Source organism: Triturus cristatus, chromosome 12 (genome assembly GCF_964204655.1).
Source record: "Triturus cristatus chromosome 12, aTriCri1.1, whole genome shotgun sequence".
NCBI lineage: Eukaryota > Metazoa > Chordata > Amphibia > Caudata > Salamandridae > Triturus > Triturus cristatus.
Window position 1 is genome coordinate 230,366,899 of NC_140595.1, and position 25,785 is coordinate 230,392,683.

A 25,785-nucleotide genomic window follows, 5' to 3' on the forward strand; every position below is an offset into this window, starting at 1 on the left:
CAATAGTGAAAAACGAAAATGGCTGTAATTCACTATTAGAACATGCCACACACACCAAGGCATGTCCTATCTTATCCTTACAATGCACCCTGCCCTTGGGCCTACCATAGGGGTGTCTGATATGGTTTAGAGACTGGCAAGTGGGTGCACTTGCCCAGTCAGCATGACAGTACCAGACTGCATGCAGGCTCTGCAATGGCAGACCTTAGACACACTTTTACAGGCTGCTTCTGTGGGTGGCACAACCAGTGCTGCAAGCCCACCAGCAGCATTTGTATTTACAAGCCCTGGGCACTCCGGGTGCACTTTACTGGGGTCTGACAGGTAAACCAAACCAACCATGGAATCACAAATCATACATCAATTTACAAAAGGGAGCACTGGCACTGTGGCACTGGACAGCAGTGGCACAGTGCCCTGAGCAACTAACACCAGCAAAAAATACATGAGGCAACAGCGTAAAATGGAAGGGAGACTCACGTCAATGTGCCAGGTCTAATACACCGTCACACTCTCAAGTATAGTGCCATTCAAGCAAGGGTTAGAACGAGATGTGTTAGCTGGGTTGAAGACCATACATTTAGTTTTCTGAGTGTTAATCTCCAGCCCCATGTTTTTACAGAAGGTGACAAAAGTATCGAGCATCCTCTGGATACCCATGGGCGACTTTGATAGAAGAGTGTCGTCCGCAAACATCATTGCTGGTACCTTTCTACGTGCTATCTTCGGGGCGTCGTTGTCGTTTACCTCAATGAGTTGGGCAAAAAAAAGGAAAGAATATCAAGAGCAAAAAGATAAAACTGGAATGAAATCCAAATGGCAGTAAAATGAAAAAATAACAAGGCATTCCGAAGTATTGTCGCCAAGCAAATGGGGGTAAGGAAATCTATACAAGCATAGCCAGTCTCTTCCATATATTACTGGGAAAAACACATTCTCAACTTGTACAAATCTAACTTACAGTACTTGGAGTCATCGGGCCAGCAGCCTCATAAGTAGGGCCAACTTAATCGGGACATTTCAGCCCCAATGTCTACACGGATTGCCCTCTTCATGAAAGTAGCCAGATCATCTGCAAGAATGGAACCAGACAACATTCTGGTCAAAGTTCTTCAATTAAATCCCGATGAATGGAGCAAATTCTGTCAGACAGTGTTTACAATGCAGTCATTACATCGCAGTTCCTTTACAACACGGTTGTTACAACAACCGCATTGTTAGAACACAATGCATTTACAACGCAAGTCATTAGATCGACTTGCTGTAGGGGGTGCTCTAACATTAGGAATAGTATGATTTACTATTCCAACACCTTCTCTACTGTTGCGCAGGCTGGAGTTGGAATAGTAAATTATACTATTCCTGAGTACAGCGCGGCCCCTACAGCAAGTCGATCTAATGACTTGCGTTGTAAAGGTATCGCGTTCTAACAATGTGGTCATTGTAACGACCACGTTGTAAAGGAACGCAATGTAATAGCATGTGATGTAACATGCTATATTCCCAAATTCTTAACCCCTCTCTATCAACATTGCTTTACAACTGGAAAAATTCCAAAATCTTGGCAGGGGAGCATTGTGGTTTTTCTTTTAAAAAAGACTCTATGTCGAACCCAAACAACTTTCGACAAATCGCCCTACTAGACGCCACGGAAAAGATCTATGTAGCCTGCGTCCAGGACCATCTGAAGGACTGGGCATTCTTGACTGGAGTGATTCCTATGACGCACGCAGGCTTCTGTCCAAAACATTCAGTAACGGACAATATCGCAGTCCTTCAAACAGTCCTTGACAAGTATGTAGTGTTAAAATCACAAATCATTTACTGTGCTTTTATTGATTTTACTACCGCTTTTGACACCATGGACAGGCCCACGCTATGGAAGAAGTTAGAGAGACCAGGGGTTCCCCATGATCTCCTCACAATAATCATATCTTTGCACACAGCAACATGGTGTAGAGTCCAAATGGGGGGAGAAAAGGGCTAACCAGATCTATTTCCACGATGAATGATTTGAAACAAGGCTGCCTCCTCGCCCCCATGCTATTTTCTCTCTACATAAGCGACCTCCCGGAGTACTTTCTTCAAACCAACAATTTCCCACCAAAACTAGCACAAAGCAATATCTATTGCTTAACCCCTTCGGTGCCACGCCCTTTCCCCCTCCTGTGCCGGGCGTTCCACACGCGGGTGGGGTTCATGACGAGATAGTCTCGTCATGGGCACAGCGCGACCGTGCTCAATGATGAGACTATCTCGTCATGGGCACAGATGAGGTTAATGTACCCCGATGATATTGTTATACTAGATTGTACACCAATCGGCCTCCAAAGAAACTTAAATAAATTAAATCGATACACAAAAGAAAACCTTTTGGTCCCTAACATTTAAAAAACAAAAGTTTTACCCTTTAGAGGGAAAAAACAATTTCACCTTTTTATTTGGTCATTGGGAGATAAACCTATCAAGAGTGTGAAAGAATATACTTACATGGGGTGAATTTTCTCCCAAACTTTACAAAATGCTCCCTAACTCCAACACATAGGGCAAAAGGCTGACGCCCACGTTGCAGCATTGCAGAGGCTTTATTCTTCTACTGGGAATAGACATTTCCAACCCCTGCTAGAGGTCTACCATATGAAAATTCTACCTATTTTATCTGTTGCCCTGGAATATAAACAGATTAAAACCTGGCAACTAGTAAAAGTGAGAGAAGGGAACATTTTACGGAAACTGTTGGAAGTTAACCAATCAGTCCCGGCCTAAGCATTATGCCTTGGTTTTTCTTTAGTGAGCACATGCTAGAGCTATCTTTAACATAATAAGATGGTCTTATAACCTTTTACATGTTGACCCTGGATCTTTAAGGCATATTTTAAAACTGGAGACTTTTAGAGTTGTGTCTTCACAGTATACTTTTAATAGGAATGTTAATATAGGTCTTGATTCGTCTCAACGCACAGTAGCACTTTGGCAGGTCTGGACACCAGAGTATTTGAAGCTCTTTTTAAAAAACTTGACACCAAGAATAAGCTTTGAACTAGACATTGAACACTGCACCCAATTCAAACACTACAAACAATTCGCAAAACGCATAGAATATAAGTCTCCTGTGCAATATCTTCATTTTCAGTTAGAGCATAGAGTACGGAGCTATATCCTTTTAATGCAACTAGGAATCCTCCCATTAAAAGTTTACACTTCCAGATGGAATATCTTAGAAAACAGTTCAGGTATCTGTGACTTGTGTAATGGAGGAGTACAAGATCTTACTCATGTTTTGTCAATCTGTCCAAATCCGATCTTGGTAGAGGACCGGCGACGGTTTATAAAGCCCATTCCTTTTAGATACAACACAACTTCTACTCAAGATTTAATCATGTTATGCAAGTCACCTCCTAATAAATTTGTCTGCTACAACTTGTTCAAGTTCCCAAAGAGTTTTTTAAGCTGGTTTTAAAGTGTATAAATACACTTCTTTAACCTCTTCCATGCTCATGACGTCTCCCGGCCGTCGTCCACACACACCCATCGTGACTCATGACGGCCGGGAGACGTCATGACCACGCCCACGAATGGAATGTCCAGCGCTGCGGCGGAATTTGCGCCGCAGCGAAGAGGTTAACATCTATGTATTCTGCATTATTCGGCCTCAGTAGAGGTCTGAATCAAATTTAATTTTTTTTAAAACTATTAGCAAAACAAAAAACATTCTTCTTATGGAAACTCTGCCCTAACTATAACTACACAATGGTGACCGCCACTGTGTAATATATTTATGCATACATTTTAATGGTGCTGCAAAAGCGTAAATACTGATAACTATATATTTATGCAAGTTTGGAATAAAAAGAACACCACCCCCCCATCAAAATTCACACCAAATAGAAACAGGAAAAGCCTAGGTACATTAATTAATTTAACACAGGTAAATTAGAGTCTGTAAAGAGTCCATCCCTATGTGTTCAAGTGCCGAATAATGGATAAGAAAATATAAAAGCTCCGGATTTTCACTACTGTGTCAGCACATGAGCCAGGCTAGCATCTCTAAATTATTCAAACAATAACTGGATTCCGCTTACACCAGCCACTGTCCCTGCCAGCACTGCCAATGATAGTGCCAACACAACTACTAACCATCACACTCCTACAAAGGTGGCAGTTCAGACTCTTCCAGTCCCCTCCAGCTATAAAAAAAGGCTTGAGTGGCAGATATTAGTAATTTTTAATGCATATTGAATTAATAACCAACTGTTGCTGATCTCAAATTAAACACCATGTAGCAGACTGTCATAAGTGCTGGTGTTGAGAATTAAGTGTCAGTGCCGAGCACCAGAAACCACCAGCCCAAATTAAGCACTGCATGTGCCTGTTATTAAGATCGGTCTTTACTTTTGCAGTAAAACAAAATCCTTACTTTATTCCTCAATGTTGTTTACAGGAATATCATCTTTACATTCATTTTTTCTCTCTCTGTACCAATTCCTCTATTTGACTTAATTCTGTAGTACTTATGGTTTACACTTCTTTATTCAGCACCAGTATATTCATGATCAAGTAGGCAGTGAAGGGTATGGATCTTTGACTTTTCTCACAAGACGTGACACTAAGATGCCCATTAGAATGTCGGGCGCATCACCACCGCCCGCATGGCGGAGGAGATCCGCCCTCCATCCTTCCCCGCCAGCCACCCTTTTACCCCCCGCCATATTAGTATGGCGGGGGTACTGCGGTGGACGGGTTTAATATGGTGGCGGTGTCTGCTAGACACCGCCATCCATATTAGTATGGGGCGGAAACATGCCGCCACGGAAAGGCATGCAGAATTCTCTTCCGGGGGCCTGTTGCGGGCCTCCAGGGTATGAGGGGGTGGGGGTGCACATGGGGGGTACCCATGGTACCCCCCCGCATTGTCATGGACATGGTGGCAGGCACCTCGGGGTGCCTGTCACCTTGTGCATGACAATGCACGCAGTGCATTCCCAGCATTGTGGCAAGCGGTGCTGTGAGCACCGCCTGCCACAATGCTGGAAATGGAGGATGCCACCGCCACGGTGGCGGTGGCATCCTAATCACCGGTGCGGGACTGCCACACCACTGGCAGCCGGTCCCAGCACCGCTAGGGTGGCGGCGGACGGAAGTCCGCCTACCATCCTAATGGGCCTCTAAGTACCTTAATCTGGTCTTGCCTGATGGAGTTTTCCAAAACCTCCACTCTGTTCGATAAAGCTTTCTTTTAGTCATTTTTGTCCAGGCTAGCCATCTATGGGATATCCAGGACATTCTGTTTTGAAATATCATTTATAAACCTCCCCCCTCCAAACGCTGCATACTGCATGCTCCACCAGCTAGAAGATTAACTCTATCATTCAAATTATTAAACTTGTCGTCTTCCAGACATTTAAGTGATCTATCCTGCCCTGTGCAGCAGACGAGCCAAAGATAGCAATTGTCATCACTTTTGTTCTCCTTGGTGAAGGAACTGCTGGTGAATATTATATGAAATTAGATAACTATCTGGTGTATCAAGATAGCAAAAAGGAGGCATGTAAGATCATTGTACGAAGATGACACACCAGTGTTTTTGAGAGATCCAGACAGGACCGGACCACACATGCTTACGTTGCTGGATAAATTCATTGAATTCGCTGGCCTGACGACAAATTGGTCGAAAGCACAGCTGTTGCCTTTTCAAGCACTGACAAATTGGCCAGATGGCTCACAAGTGTGAGATCCTGTTCAGAGGGCCACAGGCAGACAGGGGCTTCGGTTGTGGTTGCTGTTGGTTGCCTGTGTTGTCCTGGGTGTCCGTCTTACTGTGGGACTAACAACTGGCTGGGTCAAGAACAACCTTCCTGCATTTCACTTTCAAGGAGGCAGTGTGTGTGGCAAGAGCTCAAAGCTCAACAGTTAACCAGAAGACCAAATAAAGCAATGCCCAGCCCAGTGCTTGTCTTTTACATAAAAAAAACACTTTAAACACACAACAGAACTAAATATTAGACAATTTATTGGATATTCCATACTGGGTTGTAAACTAAGTTGCAATTAGCAGTGAGATGCTACATCTCATTTTTCCTGGTATCCTCTCACTACACCTTTTTCCACCTGCTGTGTTTGAGATCCTGTATCAACAGTACCTAAACATACTACAGGCTTAGGCTAGTATTAGGCATAAATGCAGATGGCTAAACTACTCTCGTAGAAAAACTGAGCAACTTCTGTTCAATATCTTCTTTGCCATTCCAGTAAAAGTCTTAGGGCTAAATGTAAGAAGCATTTTTGAGGTCGCAAACGGTCCGATCAGGCCGTTTATCGACCGCAAAAATGCTTTTTGGGATATTCACAGCACAAATTGCGATTCAGTAACTTGTTACCGGGTCGCAATCTGGGTTTTGCAAATTCGTTATTTGGAGGGAGCGTGTTGAGCGAATCTCTTCTTAATACCGAATCAGAATGGTATGTACAAATGTTTTGCGAATGAAATGTAATTGCAGAACATTTTCAAATTGCAATCAATTCTGATCCTCCATCTTGGGCCTTGCTGAACCAGAGACATCCATACTAGTACTCGGACTCGCACTAAACAGAGTCCCACCACCTTACATGTGCTACAAACTCACTGCACATTCATGCATGGGATAGATATCAGTGCAAGGATCTGGATTTCACATGAAAGCAGAACTTTACACTAGAAGGGTCAATAGATTGTGTTCCAACTGACACAGTGAAAAAAACGGTCTGGTCACTACAGATTTATACCACTGCTTTGTGTGATGCACACAGGACATGGACACTAGTCCACAGCCCATTATGAGGGCAGGCATGGTGCACCTTCGGGTCACAGAAGAAGTTCTGGACGTCGCATGACTAGGGACTGGCTTAGCATGTGTCAGCACAACATCAGGGCCAAAATAACAGTCAGGATAGCAGTTTCAACGCAGTCAGTCACACGGGGCAGGGAAACAAGCCCATTAACATGCAGGTTACATTTTCCCTCAAGAGTGTGGCAGGCTAGAAAAGTGAGGTATCTTGTGATCAGATTCAACCATAATACAGAGAACAATACAGCTCTGAATGTAAGCAGAAGGGTGGACAACATGGCCCAATGAATTCCCTTCTCTAAGAATCGTTGGCTTTAAATGATGGGTTGCATAGCACTGGTAAAAATACTACCACTCCATAAACGTCTTTATGTATTTTAAGGGATGATATATAACATAACGTGTATATGCAAAGCGCACGTTCACCAAAGGGTATCATGGCGCTGAATAACAGATGTTTATTGTTACCCAACTCAATGGTACTCACTTTATCAACCTTGGAAGGCTGAGTGGACCCGCCAGAATCAGAACCTATGACGATGAGGTAGAACACAGGCTCCTACAGTGGACGGATTAGTCCACTCAGCACTAGACCCTCCCTAGGACGAAATTTCAGAGACTGGAAAGGATGATGAATTTGTTACTGCAGGTAGGAGCATGACCCAGTTGAATATTCTCAAGCTCTCTTATGACATGATGGGATTGCGATCCCAGACTGGGTGCTACTACCTGGCATCGCAACTTTAGCACATACCCCATTAGCTGGAACAGGTGACTACTCAGGAGCGGTTGCTACTGGTGTGCTGTCACACAAATGACACTCAATTAATACGCCGACACGTCTATTATTGTCTCTAGGTACATGAGGACCGGGGTGGCAAACCATTTCTGCTTAATGTTTGAGATATGGGACTGGAAAACTAGAAGGATTTGGAAACAAATCCAGTTTTTCCTGATACTGCCATCTGGGAATACCCGATCTTCTCTAACTCAAACAAGAAGCTGAATGAGCGAGACGTATTAGGGGGAAAAGCAAATGTCTCAGAGATGTGTATGAACCTCACTTTCCTAACCTTTAATGATTCTAGGACATTTGGTATTGGGGCTGTCCAAATGTTATTGTATGCTACATTGACAAGAGCCACATGAATCACTTGGGAGGGCTTCCACAGCAGGTCACCCGATTCGCTGACGTTAACTTCCATGGTTGGGAAGGAGGCCAATCTCAGCCCTGTACAAGGCCTAGATAAGTGATAATGAAAATTTTCCTAGCTAGCGTAACGGAAAGTTTCAATTCTATTAAGGACTCGGAGGCGAGGATTATGCTTTAGCTTTCTTCACTTTAATTGCAGCTCTTAAAAGTCAATAACAACAACCATTCCCATGTAACACAGGGAATAAACAAAATCAATCATAGACTGTCTCAGGCTAGAGTGTCCTTCCTATGCACCAATCAGCAGTCCCCATGGGTTGATAGTCCTTTGTTTATGACCGTCCCTCTTCCTCTTTCGTCGCTCGGTCAGCCAGGTAAAACCCTTCAGGAATCCTGTTTGTGGGAGTCTCCTGGAAAGAATAAGAAGCCGTAAGCGACAGTCATGTCTAAGGATTAGACCTGTGGAGGAAACAACATCACATGCAAAACAATAGTCCTCTTGAAAAGTACATAAACACTTTACTCACCCTAGTACGAGGGAGGGAGGACAACGAAGATGTACCCTGGGTGGGATAATCCTCGCCTCCGAGTCCTTAATAGAATTGAAACTTTCCGTTACGCTAGCTAGGAAAATTTTCATTCTATGTCAGGACCGGAGGCGAGGATTATGCTCGTTTAAAGCTTGCTCACAACCAAATGAGCCATGTCTATAATCGGTTTAAAATAAAACCGCTTAAAGGTTGAGTCCGAGGACCAATCCGCTGCATTGAGGATGTCCTCCAGACGAGCTCCCAGGGTAAAAGCCTTAGAGGCCATAGCTCCTCTTGTGGAGTGTGCACCAAAGATACTCAGGTCTATACCTGCTTCACGCATGACCCAACGAATCCAACGTGCAATCGTGGGGGAAGAAACCGCTTTGTGAGGTTTCTTAAGCGCGATAAGCAATTGTCGTTCACCAGGAGGTCTCAATTCCTCCGTCATGTCTTCATACGCCTTGAGGCAGGCCACGACACAGAGCTTAGGAGAATCCGGGAAAGCAGGATATGAGACCGTAGACGTTCCACACTTGGTGCGCCTGCGAATGGTGAACGTGACCCCTGTGGGGGAAAATATCCTCCCGGAAACATCCAAGGCTCTGACATCAGAGACGCGTCTGCAGGAAATTAAGCACAGGAGCATAGCCATCTTGGCTGACAGCTCTTTCCTAGATAGAAACCTATTAGGCTGCCAGGACAAAAACAGATTCAGGACTCTATTAACATCCCATAACTGGGAATATCGAGGTTCCGGGGGAAGCGACAGCCTTATACCCCTTAGGAGTCTACAAACCAACGGGTGTTCACCAACCGGTGTACCATCAATCATGACGTGACCGGCGGAAATAGCGGACCGAAAGGTATTAATGGTCCTATATGCCAGTCCCTCCTCAGCAAGGGAGGCCAAAAAATTCAAGATGGCGGTAACATCCGCTGCCACAGGATTGAAACACCGTCGCAGACACCAACGACACCATCGTCGCCAGGAGGATCGATATCTTTTGAGTGTGCTATCCGCCCATGCCTTGGACAGGAAACACTCAGCCGCTCCCGAAAGCCCTGGGACCGACCATCGTCCCCTGTAATCCGCCACGCCATCAGCGCTAGGGATCCTTGCTCGATTAATGGGTGAGGAAACCCTTCCGGACTCAGAAGAAGAGCGGGAAACAGGGGGAGTAGGATTGGAGAATCCCAGGAAAGTTCCAGTAGAACCGGAAACCAGACTTGAGATCTCCAAATCGGCGAGATCAGAACGATGGACGCTGCCTGCCGGCGAATCTGGGCTGAGACCCGGGTTATCATTGCAAATGGAGGAAACGCGTAGCCCTGCTCGTTCCTCCAATCCTGAAGGAAGGCATCTGTCCGTTCCGCCAGGGGGTCCGGTCTCCAACTGAAAAAACGGGGAAGTTGGAAATCTAGCCGTGAGGCAAAAAGATCCACCGAAAAAGGACCCCAACGGGCTTGCAGATCCGCGAATACTCCGGGATGGAGCTTCCAGAGACTGAGATCGTGGAAGTGGCGTGATTGAAAGTCCGCCACCTGGTTGTCCTGTCCTGGCAGATACTCCGCTGTGACCGAGATCTGACGGTCCAGGCAGTACTGCCAGAGGCTCACCGCTAAGTCCGAAAGCGCTCTGGAGCGAGTGCCTCCAAGGTGATTTATATAGCGGACCGCGGAAATGTTGTCCATTTTGAGAAGGACACACGAGTGAACTGAGTCTCTGGTCCAGCACTTGATGGCAAACGAACCAGCCAAAAGTTCCAGGCAGTTGATGTGCAACTGCTGTTCCGACGGAGACCAAACTCCTCCGGTGGTGAAGTCGCCACAACGCGCGCCCCAACCGGACCTGCTCGTGTCTGACTCGATTACCACATCGGGTGCTGAACCGAAGATGGCACGCCCATTCCAGGCTTCCATGTGTGTCAACCACCATTGAAGTTCTTCTCTGGTCTCCGCTGTTAAGGCCACTTTGAACGAATAAGGGCGACCCTTGCGAAGGTGAACCGCCTTCAGGCGTTGTAAGGCCCTGTAATGTAGGGGTCCCGGGAAGATTGCCTGGATGGATGCCGATAGGAGCCCCACTATCCGGGCCAGCTGTCTGAGAGAGATTCGAGACAGAGCTAAGGCTCTCCGCAGCTCGTGGCGAATTTTCGTCATCTTGCGTGCCGGCAGGCTGAGGGTAGACGCCACCGAGTCTATCTGAAAACCTAGGAACACCACTGTTTGCGAAGGCACTAGGGTGGATTTGCGCTCGTTTATGACGAACCCCAGGTTCTGCAGGAGGTCTACCGCTGTTTGCAGCTGTCGTGTCAAAGTGTTCGGATCTTGCGCCATCAGCAGTATATCGTCTAAGTAGACAATGAGTCTGATCCCTGACGCCCGTAGGCGTTCCACTGCCGGTCTCAGAACCTTGGTGAAACACCAAGGGGCGGATGAGAGACCGAAGGGGAGGGTGGTGAACTCGAAGGTGCTGTTGCGCCACTGAAACTGAAGGAACCTCCGATGAGGTGGAAAAACTGGCACCGCCAAATAAGCGTCCTTGAGGTCGAGGCGTGCCAGCCAATCCCCTGGGCGCAAGAGGTCTCGCAAGAGATGGATTCCCTCCATCTTGAAGTGGCGGTAGACTAGCCACTCGTTGAACTCCCGTAAATTGATAACAGGGCGTTGCCCTCCATCCACCTTGTCCACCAGAAAGAGGTTGCTGACAAAACCTCGGGGGTGCAATACTGTTCGTTCTATCGCACCTTTGGCCAACAGGGCCGCGACCTCCTGGTCGATGAGCTCCGCATCTACCTCTGAAAAACAAAGACGTCTGGGGGGCGCCGATTGAACCGGCGAGCCGAGAAACTCTATATGAAAACCCCTGACTGTCTGAAGCACCCAAGCATCCCCCGTGATGGAAGTCCACATTGGGAAAAAATGCGCCAGACGGCCCCCCACTTTTAGATGGGAAGAAGGGAGAACACTCACCGGAAGTATTGGAGCCGCCTCCACCTCTGCCGCCTCTGTTCATTCCTCGTCTACCCCTGGTGGGGTAGAAGTTTCCGAAGCGTGCTTGATCTTGGTACTGCCCCTGATTAGAGCCTTGTCCTCTGGTCTGATTTGGACGGCCGGACGAGCGGCCCCTGCCTCGTCCGGCCCCTCTGAAAACCCGGGGGCGGAAGACCTTCTTAATAGTAAACTGGGCTCTGTCCAGGGATGTGAAAGTATTGACAAACTTCCCGAGCTCTTTGATGAAGGGTTCTCCAAAGAGCCCGCCTTGAGCCACAGGACCTGCCTCCGTGTCTGCCAGGTCTCCCAGCTTTGGATCCACCTTGATTAGAAGGGACCTGCGCCGCTCAGTGGACAGCGCACAGTTGGCGTTGCCTAGAAAAACCACCACTCTCTGGGCCCAAGAAGAGAGATGGTCTGGAGAGATGAGCGAGCCCGAAACCTTGGCTTCCTCCGCCATATCTAAAATTTTGGTAATGGGCCCTAAAATATCTAACAATTTATCCTGGCAAGCACGCCATGAGCGATCTATCCCCTTTTTGGGGTCTTTAACAAATTTCTGAAGAAATGTCGCCATTCTGGGGTCAATTTCAGGCGTTGCCGCCACTTTGCCCTGTAGGGTGGGACGTGGACACTCTGCCCTAAGGCAATTACGAGTGGCTGGCTCCAAAGGTCGGCGAATTCTGTTCGCCACATATTGGGCGACCTTTTCTGATGGAGCCCAATCGGAAGACCTCGGATGTAAAACATCGTCTGGGTCCAACATATCGGCACACAAACTAGTATCAGTAACGGGGGTTTTGGCAGGGAGCCATGGGCGGGACTGCTCCGGGGAGGCATCCCCATCACCCTGCTCATCCGGGTCTCCTCCTGGGGGGGAAGAAGGGACCGGTGGCGGGTTCGAAACAGAATCTAACGGGGGGTTGCAACTAGAAAGGAACGCCTGTTTAAGGCGAGCAAAGGGGTCAGGATCCGTTGTCGCAAGTTTGGCCCGCTTGGGAGGAGGTGACTGGGTACCTGAAGCAGAAGCCATGGCAGCCGATCTAGAAGTGGAGGCCTGTGCGGCCCTAGACAATTTCTCACAGGCTTTATCAATTTTTTGTGAAAGTCGCTCCTCTAAGGGAGTCATGGCCAATTCTACTGCTTTATAAATGGACTCATCCACCGCATCGTAGAAATCGTCGCCCCAGGGCATTGCCCCTAAGGGGTCCTCTTCCCACTGCTCGTCGTAACCAGCGTCGTGGGAGGCGTCCATAGCAAGCACAGAAAGAAAAGGAAGGCCAAGCCGGAAAGGTTGGTCACCTAGGTAAGGGCGGCTGGTCAGCAGCCTGGATATGGGCGGGCAAAGCTCGCACTTGTAGAGGCTCGAAGCCTGGGACCTTAAGCGCCCTGGTGCGATATTTATAAAAAGGGCAGTCTGCCAAATATAGGTCCCTGCAGTAAAACTGCGCCACTGACCCTTAGGAAATAGGGTGTTTAAGGCCTATAAGTACCGACCCCACAGCAGGAATCACCACCTGCAACTCTGCCTAACAGCAGTACAGACCCAGTACACTGGGCGTTCACGGGGCGTAAAAGCTTCCAAAAGAGGAATTATTATACATTACAGGCCCTTGTCAGGGGCGTCAGGCAGACAGAAGACAAGGCTCGCTGCGCGGCGGGTCAGCGCTGGAATCCGATGCTGTGAAGAACGCTCGGAGATCCCAGCGCGCCCGCCGCGTCACAGGATGCACAATGCGCCCTCTAGTGGCGTCGGAAGGCCACCGCGAGCAGCACCATCATCGCCGCTAGGGAGGGAGAACCTCCCGCGGCTGAAGCAGACGCCGAGTAGCGGCGGACTGCTTAATCGGAATTCCTTTGATCCAAACGCTGAAAAGGAAATACCAAACTAACACAGCAATATGTGGAAAAAAACGCGCAACGGAAACAGCGCGCGTAACAGAAAATTGCTCCCTGAGGGAAACAACAGCCGTAGAACAACACACGCTGAAATTTACAACCGGGTCACGGTAACTTAATCGGAACACTGTACAAACAATACTGACAGTATAAATTAACAGCGCAAGCTTACAGATAAGAATCATGAGAGCATTATAAAAAGGTGACTTAACTCGGCTGCAGCAGCGAAGAAAGAGGAAGAGGGACGGTCATAAACAAAGGACTATCAACCCATGGGGACTGCTGATTGGTGCATAGGAAGGACACTCTAGCCTGAGACAGTCTATGATTGATTTTGTTTATTCCCTGTGTTACATGGGAATGGTTGTTGTTATTGACTTTTAAGAGCTGCAATTAAAGTGAAGAAAGCTAAAGCATAATCCTCGCCTCCGGTCCTGACATAGAATTCAGCTGCAGCAGCACCACTGTGCATTTCAGGGAGGTGGATGTTGGGACAAGTTTAACACAAAAAGCAATGAGCAATGCCAGATAGTGACAGACATAATGTAAGATATTACAAATAAGTATCTCACTCCCCTGGTGCTTAGAAGGATTTACCTACCTAAATATGGAAACTGTCTGGTCCACACAATATTGCCAATTTACTGCTTACGTTGTGGTGATGGACAGTGCTGAAGATGTTCTGCAGCCACCCTGAAGAACTGCCGGGTGGGCCTCCTTCCCCGTGTCAAAAAACAGAAAAATCCATTTCAAAATTGTAACCCTCTCGTCCCTACTGTTGAAAAGATGCACAATGACAGACTAGCTGCAACAACCAGGCCCCTCTCTTTAAACGGGAGAAAGGATTCCAATGAATGCGTAGCCGAAGAGGTTCTCCTTAAGTGAGGAAATGATACATTGGAAGACGATTTGACAGAATGGCATGTGATGCAAGCTGAGATGGTCGGCGGTAAAGAGGCGTGCACTCTGGCTCAACAAACAGCCTCCTGGAGGGTTATTTTGGCAATGGAGTTGACTTTTTTTCCTCTTGAGACTGTAATCACATCATAAAAGGCTCAATGTTCCGTATAATTATAACACTTGTACCACATAAGGATTAATGTAAATGTACACTATCGAATGCAAGTCAATGTTATTATATGCAACGTACCAGGGAGATGTTATTCTTATTGTTGGTAAAAGGATTTTCGCGCTTGCTAATTTGAAGGCAAAATATCAATAAAATTGTTTGAAAAAATCAGAATCCAGGTCTGATTTTTTTATTTTATTTAGTATTAGTGTATTGTTTGTTCTGCTCCAACCATTCTCCCTTTCATAGCCCCACCGCCTGTACCTGAAACCATCTTCCATCAATGCTACTAATAGGCCGACCCTCACAAATTGTCCGGTTCATCATGACCCCAGAACACTTTCCTGTTCCCACTCACCCCAGTAAATTGCGATATTTGCCCTCTTATGCATCCAGGGATTAATATGTACCACTACAGGCATGTTCTAATGAAAGCTTAGTCACTAGTCAAATGGACAAGCACCTACAAGTGAGTAGACATCTATGGAACCAGGTGAGTGCCGCTCTTTCTGAAGAGCGGGCTTAGGGAGAAAGGTGCGTGCGCTGTTGGGAATTATCTGTAGTTGTGAGATGGGAAACACTGTTGCCATGGGGACAGATTCATATTGGGAGAAAATGGTGTAGTGTCCCATCGAAAAAACACATTCGCAAGGAAACAGCCTGACTAGCTAAAATATAAAACGTTATTTATTTATCACCTTTGATAGCACAAACACTTTGACTAAACGAGTCACACTTGCCCCCTGTATAGTACTTTGCACAATACTGTGTTGTTCTGCAATGAAAATCTCTCCCATTCTTGTCCAGCCTCTTAGTCATAAGGCCGAGACAATGGAAACTTGTTTTCTTACAGTTACCTTGGAAACCCTGGTGTGAAAAGGGCTGGGTTGCAAAACGGACACATTCTCCATTCCCTGCTAATCCATGCTTGGCAGGTCCAAAGCATGGCTGCCTCTGAGGAGCAGCTGGTTGGGCAACTAGGATGGAGGTTAGAGTGCTAAACCCCAGTTCAAACCAGGTAAGGCTAAAAAGGCTCTAAGAATCGTTTTTAAGCACAATGTGGAGGCCTTATCCCTAAATCTGGATACTCCATTCTCCGAGAACCCCGAGCCAAAGGGAATATGATTAGCTTGCAGCTCTCCTCCATCATGTGTGCTCTTCAGGGGTTTAATCCAAGAATAAATGTATCTATTAAGAAGAGACTTTTCATGGGTTTCCTGACAGTGACTTCTGCCAAGCTCTTCCTAGACCACCACTTCCTCTCCACAAAATTCCATTCCTCTCCTCAGCTGTCTTTTTTCCTTCCACAGCCATATACCCAACGTCCTACCAGTAATCACCATATATGTCAAACCACTACCACCCCCCCCCCGTAGTCATTGGTCAGGTTGAATCACCTTCTAGAGAACACACCGCTACTAATAGTTCATAGTGGAACGTTTCCGAAGACTCTACCTGTACTCATCAGTTAGGGTAGACCTCCCTCCCAAAGTTCTACCTGTGGCCATTCATCAAAATGGACTACTCTCCTAAGGTCTTACGTCTTCTCATCAGTCGGTGTGGATCACCTTCAATTGTTCACATACGTATTATCAGCCAGTTAAACACAACTGATAAAAATCCTCCCAACAATATTCAGTAATAGCGTACCACTCTCCCAAAATCCTACCTGTAGTCATCTGTCAGAGTTACACAGGAGTCCTCCTGTTTTAGTTTCGCCAGCATAGCTCCTCCTTCCAGCTGCAGCCTAATCAGCAGAATATCATTGAGAACATTCTTCATCAGTTGCTCATACTTAGCCAACAACTTCACAGCATCCTAGACAACATTAACAAAAAAGGATACCTGAAATATAAGATAATAAGAATAACACCAGTCCCTGGGCTCTTCAATTTGACTATCAAAGTAGAATTGAGCGATACCAAAAGGGATGATGGGGGTTATGAACCCGAAACCGGTCCCTGGATGCTTGATTCCGGTCCAGGGAAGACATGGCTTGGCAGTTCGGGCTGGACTGTTCCCATGAGGCACAGGGTCAGACTGATTTGCATATGGCCATGTCTGAACTAGGGGGGCGGAGTAAGCTAAAGAATGATGATGGATTCAACCCAGATCAGTTGACTGGCGGTGAGTGCTTGCAATGTTCAACACTCCGTCCATCATCCCCTTTGGTATTGCTTTAATTCACAGAATTGGGCCGTTTGCCACTATAAAAATGCTTGTTCAAATGTACAATAACCAAACTGTGATTCTAGCGAATCACAGTTTGGGTTTGCGAACAAAAACATAATCCCTATTTGGAAGGGGCATGTTTAGGGCGTCCCTTCCAAATAGAGTATCTGACAGGTATGTACTAATGTTCTGCTACCGAAATGCGGTTGCTAAACATTTGTACTTTATCAATGTTAGAAATGGGGGTCTCTAGTTGGCACAGGTATGCACTTGCGAAAAGCAGGGACTCTCAATTCTAAGTCAGAGTAAGGGGATCGCCCTTTCAAATAACCCCTGCTCACCCTTTAGGTAGTGTGGCGCAAGCAGTCAAGACTATTCTCAGGGCGTCATAGGTTAAGCATTTGTGAACACATACAGTAATGCAATGACACACCACAAATGGACACCAGTCAAGGTTATATCAAAAATAGTTCTCTTTATATAAGGCTTAGCACAAGACCAGAATAACGATTAAAATGACCACAGTATTATTTTAAAGTTCAATGTTCTTGCAAAAAGGCTTAAAATGCAAAAATAGGCTTCTGTTACTCACTTCTTTTCAGGCTTTGTACGGTTCGTACCTGGGTGTACGACTCGTCCGCATTAAAAACAAAGAAAGTACGAGTCAAACAATCGGTGCGGACTCCGGGGTCCGGGACATGCACACTGCGGTGCGAACAGAACAAAGTACCTTAAGTTCGTGGGGTCCGCGACGGACAGTGCGGGACAAGTTGATGGGTCCGGGTCGTAGTTCGGCAGCGTACTCGGTCGGGTCCGGTCGCGGCGTCGGGACGCGGCGTTGGTACGGGACCTTCAGGGATACGTGCGGATGATCCGGATCAGCTTGCAGAGTCCGTGGCGTCGGCGTTCGAGCCGTACCTTCGGTGCGGATAGCAGGTGACACTTCTCGGCGCGTACAGCGTACAGGGAGGATCAGCGTACTGCGGCTTCTCGGCTCTGAGTACGGCACGGTGCAGTACGTTAGCAGCGTACGGACCGTACCTGCGGGACGATGGAGCTTGGGTCCGGCGTACAGGGTTCGGCAGCCAGGGATGTACGTCTCGAATCGGCTGGGAAGGTTAGGTGCAATGGAGCTGGGAGGGATACGGTGCGTACTAACGCTTTTGGATCAGCGTAGACACACGGTGCCGGGCGGCAAAGACACGGCTTCGCGGCGGATGTAGTACGAGGCGTACTGGGGCCAAATCCAGCGGGAAACAAGCACAGATCGTCCAGGCAACTCAATTTTAGAAGGCAGATGAGTCCAATGGTCCTGGGACTCAGTTCAGGGGGCAAGCTCTTCTTCCAAGCCCTTGGAGATAGTTGAAAAACAAAGTGCAAAGTCTCTTTCAGTCTTTTCCTCTCCTTTCTCAGCAAGGCACCAACTGCAGGCAAATGCCCCAGGTCAGGGAAAGTTACTCCTCCTTCAGCTTCTTTCAGGTCCTTCTAGTCAGGCAGAGTTTCTTCGTGGTTCAATCAGGATCTGATTTCTTAGGAGCAGGGCTCCTACATTTATACTAAGTTTCTTTTGTCTTTACAGGCCAGGGGGTCCTTTGCATAATCCCAGTCCAGTTATTTTCAGTGAGGAGCACTTTGTTATTGGGATTCTGGCTTCTTCTTTCAGCAGGCAGGGCAGAGACATCAGACGCTCCCCAAGGGGTGGAGCCAGCATTGTGGAGGCAGAGCACTGCCCTATTCAGAGTCAAGGTGCACTCCTCCCACCCATCCTGGTGTAATCTTCCTATTCACCACCTGGCAGCCCCAGCCTGTCTCCTGGAACTTCCCAGCCCTGTCACTCAAGCTACACACAAAGAAGATAGCCCTCCCCTCCAGAGGCGGACTGAAATGGTTAAGCAAGCAAATGCTAACTTCCTAAAAGTAGCATTTGCAAACACAGGATATTAAAATAAACGTTACTAAAAGATGTATTTTATTATTCTGAGTTTAGGCATACTAAACATGAATTTCTACCATGCTTCCTGAGCCTGCTAGGATTATAGAGTGTTATAATCTAGCAGCCCATTCTGGCCTATGGAGAGCAGGTAGCCTTGCAATAGTGAAAAACGAGAATGGCTGTAATTCACTATTAGGACATGCCACACACCTCAGGGCATGTTCTACCTTATCCTTACAATGCACCCTGCCCTAGGGCCTACCATAGGGGTGACTAATATGAAGGTAAGGGAAGGTTTAGGGACTGGCAAGTGGGGACACTTGCCCAGTCAGCATGACAGTACCAGACTGCACGCAGGTTCTGCAATGGCAGACCTTAGACATATATTACCCCGCTGCTTCTGTGGGTGGCACAACAAGTGCTGCAAGCCCACTAGCAGCATTTGGATATACAAGCCCTTGGCACCCCTGGTGCACTCTACTAGGGACTGATAGTAAACCAAATAGCCAAACATGGAAGTCAATTAATGTGTACATTTTACCATAGGGAGAGCATATGCACCTTAGCACTGATCAGCAGTGGTAAGGTGCCCAGAGTCATAAAACAGCCAACACCAGGTCAGAAAAATACTGGAGGAAGGCAAAAAGTTTAGGGATGACCCTGCAACAAGGGCCAAGTCCAACAATCAACAACTGAAAGTTTAATTTTAGACAATTTTCGAGCATCCCGTTATGTACCTGTTGCATGCAATTATGAAACCTTGCTGCTGTGTTTTGGATGTTACTAGTTACTGAAATGACAATTTGTGTGTCGTCTGCATATGACACCATGGCAAATCCAAAGGATTTGATAAGTCCTGCCAGGGGTGTAAAGTACTAATTAAAGAGTGAGGGCCTGAGTGAAGAACCCTGCGGAACACCACAGGGTAGTTGAGAAGGAGAGGGTTCAAAATCGCTGCATTCCACTGATTATCATTGCTCAGTTAGGAATATGCTACTTACCAGTATGCATCTGTTCTTGGCATGTAGAGCTGCAGAGCCACACACTAAGGACAAGATCGCCATCTGGTGTTGGGCTCGGATGATTGCAGGTTGTTGTTGTCTTCGGAAGAAGTCTTTGGTCACGAGATTGGTGACTCCTCCCCTGGACAACAGTGCGCATGGGCATCCACTCCATCCTCAGATTGTTTTTCGCCATGATGGGAAATGATGGAGTGTATAAGAAGTAAAGAGAAAGGATGTCCATGTGTAGTGTCTAATTAAGACAATGCTGGAACGGATACAGGTCCCGGGGAGGCGGGTAGGCGGGTGGGCGTGTGTGGCTCTGCAGCTCTACATGCCAAGAACAGATGCATACTGGTAAGTAGCATATTCCGTTCGAGGCATATGAGCTGCAGATCACACACTAAGGATAAACTATATAGCAGTGTCTCCCCTAGCGGTGGTCACCTGTATCAGTTGCAGCAGTTTGGAATAGAGTTTTTAGGACAGCTTGGCCTACTGAAGCTTGTTGTTTGGATTGCACATCAACACAGTAATGCTTAGTGAAGGTGTGTGTAGTAGACCATGTGGCTGCTTTGCAAATGTCTTCTAAGGTGATGTTCCCTAAGAATGCCACAGAAGCCCCTATTTTACGCGTGGAGTGCGCACTAGGGGGAACGGTAAGAGTACGTTTAGCTTTTTGGTAACATATTTGGATACATTTGACTATCCACCTGGCGATACCCGATTTGGAAATAGGGTTGCCTTTATGTGGTGGAGCAAAAGCAACAAACAGTTGCTTGGTTTTCCGAAAAGGTTTGGTTCTGTCGATGTAATACAGCAAGGCTCTCTTAACATCTAAGGTATGAAGTGCCCTCTCAGCTACTGAGTCTGGATTAGGGAGGAAGACTGGCAGTTCGACTGACTGGTTTAGATGGAAAGGGTAAATGACTTTAGGGAGGAATTTTGGATTCGTCCTAAGAACCACTTTGTTCCGATGTAGTTGTAGGAAGGGTTCTTCGAGAGTTAAGGCTTGTATTTCACTTACTCTTCGCAGGGATGTGATTGCGAAGAGGAAAGCCACTTTCCATGTTAGGAACTGCAGTTCACATTTGTGCATTGGTTCAAATGGGGGACCCATGAGCCTTGTTAGAACAATATTAAGGTTCCACACCGGGGAAGGTGGTAACCTTGGAGGAATAATTCTTTTAAGACCCTCCATAAATGCTTTAATGGCTGGTACCTTAAAGAGGGACAGGTGTTGTCTATTTTGCAAATAGGCTGCTAATGCCGCTAGATGTAGACGTATAGAGGAATACGCTAAATTGCATCTTTGCAAGTGTAGTAAATAGCAAATGAGGTTTTGGATGGAAGCATCCAGTGGTTGTATGTCATTGTTAGCGCAGTAAATGGCAAATCATTTCCATTTTGCAGCATAGCATGCCCTAGTAGTAGGTCTTCTGGCTTCTTAAATGATATTCATACAGTCTGGAGGAAGATTGAGGTACCCGAACTCTAAGACTTCAGGAGCCAGATTGACAAGTTCAGTGTTTGAGGATCTGGGTGTCTGATTCCTCCATGGTTCTGGGTTAAAGGATCCGGGGAGAGACGCAGTTTTTGATGTGGAACTAGCGATAGTTCCAAAAGTGTGGTGAACCAGGGTTGACGTGCCCAAGTGGGAGCTACTAGGATGAGTGTTAGCGACTGTTGTTTCAGTTTGCGTACCACAAATGGAATGAGTGGGAGAGGCGGAAAAGCGTACGCAAATCTGCCTGACCAGTTCATCCATATTGCATTGCCCTTTGACCGTGGGTGTGGGAACCTGGCGGCGAAGGTTGGGCATTTTGCGTTTTCTTGTGTGGCGAACAGGTCTATGTCTGGTTGTCCCCACTTTTGGAAGAATGGGAGTAAGACTTTGGGGTGTAGTTCCCATTCGTGTATCTGCTGTGTGTGGCGACTTAAGAGGTCGGCCACCTGGTTCTGAACCCCTGGGAGGTGTTCTGCTAGCAGGTAGATGTTTTGGGGAATTGCCCATCTCCAGATTTGTTGCGCAAGTTGGGACAGTTGTAGAGAATGTGTCCCTCCTTGTTTCTGTATGTAATACATTGTGGTCATGTTGTCCGTGCGGATGAGGACAGTCTTGTTTTGTAGATGCACTTGGAAGGATTTCAGTGCTAGGAACACCGCTAGAAGTTCTAGGTGATTGATGTGGAGCTGTTTTTGTTGAGTGGTCCACCTGCCCTGAGTGGTGTGTTGAAGGAGGTGGGCTCCCCACCCTGTGAGAGATGCGTCGGTGGTCAGCACAACTTGTGGAAGAGGCTCTAAGAACGGCCGCCCTTTGGACAGGTTGATGGTGTTCCACCACTTCAGCGAGCGAAGTGAGCGGCTGTCCACCAACACCAGATCAGTAAATTGTCCGTGGGCCTGGTTCCACTGTTGTGCTAGACATTCCTGTAAGGGACGCATTTGAAGGCGTGCGTGGGGTACTATGGAGATGCATGACGCCATCATGCCTAAGAGTTGCATGAACACTCTTGCGGGGAGAGAGTGTTGTGTTTGAAATTTTTTGATGAGACTCTGTATGTTGGCTATCCTGGCTGCGCTGGGATAAGCTATGGCTTTGGATGTGTCTATGGTGGCTCCCACGTATTGATGTACATGGGAGGGTTGTAGTTGAGATTTTGGATAGTTGATGGTAAATCCCCAGTTGTGTAGGGTTTGAATAGTGCGGTGAGTGTGGAGAACGCATTTGTCTAGAGTATTGGCTTTTATGAGCCAATCGTCCAGATAGGGGAAGACATGGATTTGTTGTCTCCTGAGATATGCTGCCACAACTGCCAAGCATTTGGTGAATACCCTGGGTGCGGTTGTTACTCCGAATGGGAGAACTGTAAACTGATAGTGCTGACCGTCTACCACGAATCGTAGATACTTCCTGTGAGCGGGATGCATAGGGATGTGAAAATATGCGTCCTTGAGGTCTAATGTGGCAAGGAAGTCTCCTTGTTGAAGTAATGGAAGGACCTGTTGGAGAGTGATCATGTGGAAATGATCCGATTGTATGTACTGGTTTAGTAGTCTGAGGTCCAGTATGGGTCTTAAGGTTTTGTCCTTTTTGGGAATGAGGAAATATAGGGAATATACTCCTGTGCCCTGATGTTGAAGTGGAACAGGTTCTATTGCGTGTTTTTGAAGCAAAGGCTGTATTTCTTGTTTGAGGAGCGTGAGGTGGTGAGACGTCATGGGACGGTGCCTGGGTGGTATGTTTGGGGGTGGGTTTATGAGTTCGAGGCAGTAGCCAGATTGGACAATTTGTCTTACCCACCTGTCTGTAGTGATTGTATTCCAGACAGGTAGGAACTGTTGAAGTCTTCCCCCGACCGGAGTGGAATGGTCTGGGGGGAGTGGTGGCAAGTCACTGTTTGGTGGCTGGAGAGGTGCGGGTGTTGTTGTTGTTGCCCCGTCCTCGGCCTTTAGTATTGTTTCCCCGATAACCTCCTCTAAAATATCCTCTGTTAGGGAATGTTTGACCTGATGCTTTGAAGGTGGAAGAGTTGTCTGTTCCCACATTTTTGGAAGCTCCTCTATAAAAGGAGCGACGAAAGGAGCCTCAGGGTTGAGTAGACTGCAATGCTCCCATTGATTTGGCAGTCTCATTATCTTTCTTCATTTTTTCTAGGGCAGTGTCTACTGCAGGCCCGAATAGTTGCTCCTGATTAAAGGGTTGAGCAAGAATGGTGGTTTGGACTTCCGGCTTGAAGCCGGAAATGCGTAGCCATGCGTGGCGTCTAAGCAATACACTTGTGGTGACTGCCCTAGAGGCGGTGTCCGCTGCATGTAATGCACATTTAATGGAGGCATTGGATATTAGTTTGTCCTCTTGGATGAGGTCAGTGGCCTGTGTTTTGTATGGATCTGGCAGGTGTTGCAAGACATCCTCTAGTTGATCATAATGAGCTCTATCATAACGAGCCAATAGGGCTTGTGTATTGGCAATGCGCCAGTAGTTAGCAGCTTGTGCGGCAACCCTTTTGCCAGAAGCCTCCAAGAGTTTAGACTCTTTGTCTGGGGGCGGCGTGTCTCCAGTTGTTTGGGAGTTCGCCCGCTTTCTGGCATTTGATACGACTAGTGAGTCTAGGGGGAGTTGCGCCTTGATGTACGCAGGATCTTGTGGCGCCGGTCTGTATTTTTTTTCTATTCTGGGGTTGAGAACCCTGGCCCTGACAGGGTCTTTAAAAACCTCATTGGCATGCTTTATCACTCCCTTAATCATGGGTAGAATGTGAACTGTCTTCTGCGACTGCTCAAAAGTGTCGAGGAGAAAATCCTTCTCAGGAGTGTCGGTGTGCATGGTGACGCCATGAAACAATGCCGCTCTGTTTATAAGCTGACCGAACCCTAAATGGTCATCAGGAGGGGAGGGTTTTGAGGGGTATGGAGTGGGGTCAGGCATATCAGGCATAGGGTAAGTTCAGTCATCTACTGGTGCTGTGTCCGGGAGTGTAAAGGGATCAGTAGGATCAGTGGGATCAGTAAAGAAATCTGGGTCTCCCCCTCCCACTAAATCATCATCATCCTGTGGAGGTGGTGTGTGAGAAGGAGATGGTAGAGGTGAAGGCGGTGGGGGTGGGGGGGATGGAATAGGAGGTAATGTAGGAGAGGAAGGACGTATGGGTGAAGCGGCACAGTCCTTCTTCTTTGGAGGTGCTGGAGGAGGTGTTGTGTCCAGCTTCCTTTTCTTGTAGGGCACCGCTGTGACATGTCCAGTTTTCGGATTTATGTAAATCCGTTTTTGCTTTGGATCAGGCCGAAAGAGTTCCTCACTGTCCGAAGGCGGCTTTGGCGCCGACTTTTTTGTTTCTGATTTTGATTTTTGTTCTTTATGGACTTGCTTTGGCACCGAGGATGTTTTTGATGCCGAAGAACTTTTCGGTGCCGGTGGATTTTTCGGTGCCAAAGAACCTTTCGGTGCCGAAGGACCTTTCGGTGCCGACGAGCCTTTCGGTGTCGGTGGAGACCTCGGCGCCGAAGCACGTTTCGGTGCCGGTGGAGATGTCGGTGCCGAGTGACGTTTCGGGGCCGATGGAGATTTCGGTCTCGGAGCCTGCTTCGGTGCCGAAGGTATTATAGGCACAATGACATGAGGTTTGCTCGAGCCCGAGCCACCTGCAGGCTTACTTTTCTTCGGAGCCGGGCCAGAGGGCGGGGCTTCTGAAGATGTTTTTGGATCGCGACTGGGCCCAGCTGGCAGAGTCTTGACCAATGTCTTTTTGGGTGGTGTTGGGGTAGGGGGGCTGGTACTCACAGGCTGCCCCGGATCAGAATCGTCGGCCTCGGACACGATCTGGAGATCTTCGGAGTCGTCGTCAGGGACATCCTGTGCACAGATGTTTTCTGGTTCCGGAACCGGCTTGGCCATGATATGGCGTCGAGCTCTTCGGTCTCGGATAGTTTTCTTCGAACGGAATGCGGCGCAGGCTGGACAGCTGGAATCGTTGTGGCCTGGTGAAAGGCACAAATTACAGACCTCGTGGTGATCACTATGAGGAAACTTTGCTCCACATTGGGGGCATTTTTTAAAAGGTGTCCTTTCCATCAGCCGTGTCCGGATCCGGTCCGATGTGGATTTCGACGTCGAGTATTTAAATTTTGAGAGTTGGTCTGATTGCTAGAAGTTTTCTGCTGGAGCGGAAAAAAGTTCATCCGAACCCAATGGCGGAAAAAAACAATCTGAGGATGGAGTGGATGCCCATGCGCACTGTTGTCCAGGGGAGGTGTCACCAATCTCGTGACCAAAGACTTCTTCCGAAGACAACAACAACCTGCAATCATCCGAGCCCAACGCCAGATGGTGATCTTATCCTTAGTGTGTGATCTGCAGCTCATATGCCTCGAACAAAAAGATTTCTGAAGGGAAAGGGCTGAACTCTCCAAACCTAAGCTATCGAGGCAATAATCAATAAGCAGTGGTCGACAGTGTTGAACGCTGCAGAGAGGTCTAAAAGAATCAGAGCATCCGAGCAGCATTGCCTCCTTTGTTTATTACACATCTGATTTGTTCCGTTGCGGTAAGCAGGGCTAGCTGCGTACTGTGCTCGCTCCTGAAACCATACTGAGTTCCATCTAAAAGATGATTGTTGCTCATAAAAGCAGCGCGTTCTTGAATTATTCATTTTTCCATGATCTTAGCGGGCAGTGGGAGACGAGAAATAGGGTGAAAACTGCTGG

General features: G+C 47.4%; 1 protein-coding gene across 2 annotated transcripts in view; it reads right to left on the reverse strand.

The window, feature by feature from the left end:
• Positions 1-25,785, reverse strand: part of PLEKHG4 (pleckstrin homology and RhoGEF domain containing G4) — a 1,592,954-nt gene that overhangs the window by 944,923 nt on the left and 622,246 nt on the right. For both annotated transcript variants that reach the window (XM_085638629.1, XM_085638628.1), the window contains exon 7: positions 16,142-16,290. In XM_085638629.1, the coding sequence (XP_085494755.1) occupies positions 16,142-16,290 (149 nt within the window). The remainder of the gene's footprint in view (positions 1-16,141; positions 16,291-25,785) is intronic.